The sequence below is a fragment of the Protopterus annectens genome, chromosome 17.part0 (genome assembly GCF_019279795.1).
Source record: "Protopterus annectens isolate FY-2018-M chromosome 17.part0, PAN1.0, whole genome shotgun sequence".
NCBI lineage: Eukaryota > Metazoa > Chordata > Ceratodontiformes > Protopteridae > Protopterus > Protopterus annectens.
In genome coordinates, this window is record NC_056751.1 from 151,418,986 (window position 1) to 151,425,203 (window position 6,218).

At 43.9% G+C, this 6,218-nt stretch overlaps 1 protein-coding gene across 2 annotated transcripts in view; it reads left to right on the forward strand.

Moving 5' to 3' along the window:
- HABP4 (hyaluronan binding protein 4) overlaps positions 1-5,945 on the forward strand; it is a 563,622-nt gene extending 557,677 nt beyond the window's left edge. For both annotated transcript variants that reach the window (XM_044059342.1, XM_044059340.1), the window contains one exon: positions 5,357-5,945. In XM_044059342.1, coding sequence (XP_043915277.1) covers positions 5,357-5,413 — 57 coding nt within the window. In that variant the 3' untranslated portion in view covers positions 5,414-5,945. The remainder of the gene's footprint in view (positions 1-5,356) is intronic.
- The last annotated feature ends 273 nt before the right edge of the window (positions 5,946-6,218 follow it).

A 6,218-nucleotide genomic window follows, 5' to 3' on the forward strand; every position in this document is an offset into this window, starting at 1 on the left:
TAGGACAGCTGTTTAATCAAAGTCTTACCTCTGGATACGTACCCAGGGAGTGGCGCACTGCAACTGTGGTCCCACTTCACAAAGGCGGTGCCTCCACAGACCCTGGAAATTACCGGCCCATTAGCTTGACAAGCCTTATCTGCAAAGCCATGGAGAGGATTATAATGGACCTCATAAATAAAGACATAGGGAATTTGCAGACTTTGGATCCAACCCAGTTTGGCTTTGTCAAAGGCAGATCATGCCTTTTAAACTTGGTTGACTTTTGAAACAGTCACCAAAGCCATTGATGAGGGAAAGGCAGTCCATACAGCCTACCTCGATCTGGCTAAGGCCTTCGATACAATACCCCACTCGGGTATCATTGAAAAACTCATCAGCTTAAATGTTAACCCATACATCACAAGATGGGTTGCAAACTGGCTGAGTGACAGAACCCACAGGGTCAGAGTTGCTGGCGCCATGTCAGACTCAAAGCCTGTCACAAGTGGTGTCCCACAGGGCTCAGTCCTGGGCCCACTCTTGTTTGGCATCTACTTTTCCAGTACAAGCAAACACAGGAGGGTTATGGCTGACAAAGTTTGCAGATGACTGCAAACTGGGCCATAGTAGAAAACACATCTGACACAGATATCCTTCAGAAGGGTCTCACAGAAGCGGATAACTGGTGCCAGAGCCACGGCCTAAAGTTAAATGCCAAAAATGCATAGTCATACCCTTCGGGAAAAACAAGGTTACCCCTAGCTACCAAATAGGTGGCAATCCACTGAGCACAGAAGAAGTTATCAGGGACCTGGGGACCCAGGTTGATAGTAGTCTGTCATTCGACACCCATGTAGCTAAAGTAGTTAGGAAGTCCTTCTACATTGCCCACCTTATCATGAAGGGATTCTCATCTAGATCAAGGGAGGTCATAGTCTCCCTTTACTCATCACTCATCAGACCAATGATTGAGTACAATGCCCCATTCGGAATGTATCTGACCCGACACTTGCAGCAGCTGGAGAGGCCACAAAAGTTCCTCACCAAAAGGATAAAGGGTCTCAAAATCTGTCCTATGCTGCCCGACTGAAAGAACTCCAGCTCTATTCAGTCGCTTACGCTGCTCAGAGGTGACCTTTGCCTAACATACAAGGGCATGTCAAAACCAGATTTGATGAAAATGCTTCACCCCAAAAATCTAGATCCATCAGAGCCACAAGGCGGAGGCTTAAACCTCGACACGGCTATTAATAGGGCGTGCTGGAGGATAGATTCATCACCCAAAGACTCCTATGCTGTGGAACAAAATCCCGGTACATGTGAGGCAGAGCACCTCGCTGGCCTTGTTCAAGAGAAATCTTGACCAATGGATGGGAGATCGCAGATATACCCCAGGAATTACCTCGGTGTCACTGCTCGACAGAGGCACAGCAAAATAATGGGTATAGTTCCCCATACTAAAGGGGTGGCGTAAGCCACAAAACAATGGGCTAGGCTTATAAATGCCCTCTGGCAGATAGCCTAGTATGAACCTATGTAATGACTGCAACAGTTAATACACTAACATCTACATTTATGGTAAGCGTACACAACTGTACTTTTCTACTCCAGGCTCTTCCTAGTCCCAAAGAAAGATGTCCCTTTGAGACCAATCTTAGATGGCTCTTGGAGGCCAATGTTAGATCTTTCCCACCTCAATTTCTTGCAGATGCCCAACTTTCACATGCTCACAAACCCTTTTCCCTTTGAAGTTTACCTCGGGGGTTTTTGGACACTTTGGACCTCAAGGATGCCTACTGAAATGGTAAAGCAAGAAAAAAGTAAGCCATGGATATTTTGACATAAAGAAGAAAAAATGTTATATACTGCTCATCCATACATATAGTTACTGAGAAAATGTCAGATTAATATCCCCATGACTTTTTTCTTTTAGGTAAACTGCTTAAACAGTTGCATTTGAAATACCTGTAATATTATTAATGTTGATTTAAATTAATATTAATATTTGCAGTGTTAAATGATTTTAAAGTTAAATGTTAGTGAATTAAATAAAATGTTAAATTTACATATATAAAAAAGTTAAAATATTAAATTCCAGTGAGAAAATCATGATTGATATGTTGAGCAGTTAAATGCATTTATAAAGCCATAACTTATGTAATTGGGGTCAAATAGTCCAAGGTCAAACTGTCCACTAGCTACTCCCATAGACAAATGTAAATTTAAACATGAAAGTGTATACAATTGCGTTCTGGTCGAACAGTCTGGGGTCTAATAGTCCTACTTCCCTACCTGCACATCCCTATAAGGTACAGTTACAGGAAGTACCTGCACCTTTCTGTGTCCTCCTCACATTTTCAATTCTTAGCCTTGCCATTTGGGCTTTCTACTGCTCCAAGGGTCTCCAAGTGCTTGACACCAATAGTAGCCTTCTGCAGGACTCAAGGGATTCAAATTTTCCCTTACTCTAGACTATCTCCTCATTCAGGCAGATTGCACAGAATCCTTGCAACTCCATCTACAAACAGTAATTTCAATCCTGCAAGCACTGGGTTTCCAGATAAATTACCCCACCTCCAACCTGACCCCCTTTCAGGACATAGTATTCTTTGGGTGCAGGATAAGGACAGATATGAGGGCTTTCCTATCAATTCAAAAGGTGGAAAGCTTGAGACAGTATCTGCTCACTGTTCAGGCCACAGACTGGACTGCCAGGCAGAACCTCAGACTGATGGGTCACATGGCAGCGACCATTCCCATGTTGCCATTGGTGAGACTCCACATGAAGCTACAATGGTACCCAAGGTCTATATGGACACTGCTCTCTCATCTAGAGTACAAAATACCCTTCTTGCCTTGCTTCAAAGATTCAGTAGTGATTGAATCAAATGAACGTCTACCTCTGCAAGCTCCCTTGCTAGTACAGGAGATGTACGCGGATACCTCAGATCTGGGGTGGGGAGCAGTCATGGGTTCATTAAGGGGCCAGCGTACATGTCCGGACTCCATCAAACACGAGTATATCTATATCAGAGAGATGAGAGCATTTCTTTTGGCCCTAAAGGCCGTCCAACTCGCACTGAAACAAGGCTCACTAAAAATGTTCATACAACACTGCAGTTTTGTGCTGTGTGCGCAAGAAGGGGGAACAATCTTATTTGCTTTGCAGACTAGCTCTGCAAGTATGGGAGCTTGCCACCAAACAGGGAGTCAGTGTACATCTCTTCAGAACCGAATACTCAGGCAGACACCTTAAGCAGGTCACTAATGGATGCCCCACAGGGAAGTGTTCTTGGACATAGTCCACAAATGTACACCTCAGATCTGGTCCACAAATGTACACCTCAGATCTGTTTGCCTCCCCTGTGAACAGACAGCTTTCATCCTTTTGCACCAGACTATCCAGTCCTCTGGCGGGGGCAGTGAATGCCTTCCCAACCTCTTAAGGGGATGTTTCTGCATGCATCCCCCCCTTCCCACTACTTCAGAAATTCTACGAAAATTCAGCAGGACAAACCAAAAATCTTGTTGGTGACCCCCTTTTTGGCCAAGACAGCACTGGGTTGCCTGTCATCCTGCAATTTAGTCAGGGGCAGTCACCACAAGTTACATCAGAATGGAGCTTCTCGCATGGGAGAAGAGATCTTTAATCCATCCCCACTTAGTCTCTGAAACTCACTCTGTGGTTGATAAAACTTCTGATCCGTTTTAGACACCTCTACAATGAGAACTTGCTCACAGTCCTGCAGGAGGCTAATACCAGATCATTTTGTACAAGATTGTAGTGTCTAAAAAGATAGGTGGATCCTTTCCATGCAGATGATCCTTTGGTACTGTCATACCTGTGTGAACTGTTGCAGATAGGCCTGGCATACTCCTGTTAAAACCCACCTGGCTGCTATTTCAGCTTGTCTGTGGATCCTCGTTTGTCTTCCAGATTGCCTACAAAGTTATTCCTAAAGGGAGTGCTGCACCTAAAGTTCCCCAGGAAACCCATTCCCCTGGGACCAGAGTTCTTTGGAGAAACTGTGGACCCTTTGAACCAGCTTCCACTGCACTTTGACAACAGTACTGCTAGTGTATTTGATATCAGCTAGAGGAGTGTCTGAGTTGCAGGCTTTCCTGGCCATTCCACCTTTCCTCATCTTCCACAAAGACAGGGTAACCCTTAAGACCAACCTTTCATTCATGCCCCAGGTGATCAATGAGCTATCCTTAAACCAAGCTATTCATCTCCCTACCTCTCTTACCCATCCTCAGGGGTACAGTGAGAGTCTTGCATTTCCTTGATGTGCATATACAGCTTAGGTTTTACCCAGACAAGACCAAATCTGTCAAAATCTGACCAGTTTGTCTTTCGCCCCAGGGAAAGCAGTGACAAAACAGGCCATTTCAGCCAAGACTTCCAGAGCAGTTTCTGCTATGTACACCATGGGAAGTCTTGGGGTCCAAAGTTAAAGCACATTCCACTAGGGCTATGGCTTCGTCTAGAGCTTTCTATAAAGGTCTGAATACTGCCACCAATTTGGAGGCAGCTACATGGACATCTGACCACACATTCACCAATCATTACAAATTGGACCACATTTCCATATCCAGGGATGGATTTGCCAGGGCAGTCCTCCATGGATTTGTAGAGAATTGTTCCAAGCCACCACCCTCTTCCCAGTGAGTTGTGGCACTCACCCAAGAGTTGGAATACTGCAACATGAGAATAGAAGGACATAGAATACTTGTGTAAAATCTTACCATAACCATGGATCTCCTTTTTTTCCATGTTGCAGTATTCATGCTCTCCTTCCTTCCCCTCCTTTTTTCCCTTCAATGGTCCCTTCTTGGATGGCACTGGGCTTTCACAGTATTCCTGGGACTGGGGTTCGGCTGGGGTGCTCACTTATGATTTGTGTTGCATGCAGAGGTCACTTATGGCCCACGTCCCCTGTCCTGCCAACGTCCGATGTCCCACACACCTAGCAGTGACTAAAAGCTTTTATACTGGCCGGATGTTCGGGTAGCAAGAGAGGAAAACCCAAGAGTTGGAATACTGCAACATAGAAGAGAAGGACATCCATGGTTATGGTAGGATTTTACACAACTTTTTCCTTGCCAAGCTAAAAACAGTTGGCTGGTGTGCTGCTGTAACATTTTCTGGCTAAGAAAATGATATGCAAGCTATTCAAAATCTTATTGCTTACTGCGGCAGTTGTACTTTGAGCCAGAGCTTACATGTATTTTACATAAATCTGCATCTGCGTTTTCTGAGGGCATGAAGTTGAGGTGACTGGATGGGTTTGGTTTGTGTGTCTGTGGTGATTTACTTGAGTTTGAGTTGCACATGAACTGTAATGTTTTTTTTTTTTTTTTTTTCCCTTAGCCACAGGGACTAGCTCCTGACCCATATGATCCTGAAGCGTTTCCTGCTTTGGCCTGAAGAAACTCATTGCTACTGGTTGTGTTTTGACTTGAAAGCTTTGGTGCAGCTATGACGGGAAGATGCCTGTGCTTCAAATTATATAGTAAGAAGGGTGACAGTCTTCATGTGAAGTGACTTTTTCACCACCTGTGCTGTGATTTGATTGCACTTATGAGGTTGCATAGTTCTGCTGAAGATAAAGGACCAAAATGTTACTACTGACCACCTCCTGTGCTCATCCGCACAATTTTGAAGATTTTCTTCAGTGCTCTGAAAAGTTTACATGGGATTTGTAATGGCACTGTTTGAACAATGAGTAACTAAATACTTGGTATTGTGTTATTTCCATTGAAGCACTGAGTTCTAGTTAAAATTCATTAAAGGATATATTTACTCTTTTGAATTTGAGGTGTCAAGTGTGGTTTAAAGATGGCACCAGTCCTACTCTGAAGCAAAAAAGCAAGTTTCCCCTTAAACTAAACATTTTGTCACTTGTACTTCAGCTTTGATTCATTAGGCCTCAAATAAAAGTTTCTGCTTATTAAATGAATGTCTGTTGCCATTTTTTGTTTTCCCTTCCATGTTGCATTTTGTATATTGCTTGTATTGTAATCCTCCCCTAGCGCACACCATACTGCTGAACATGAATGTTCATTTTCCTCAGATACTAATATGGTCAAATATTGACAGTGACATTAAGGATGTTTTTGAGCATACCTGTGAATACAGGGTCGCCTGTATATTTTGTCTGCGCCTGGCAAGGAGATTAGCTCTGCTCCCTGCAGGAGCCAATCCTTTGGTTGTCCTTCCTTGCCTGTAAATC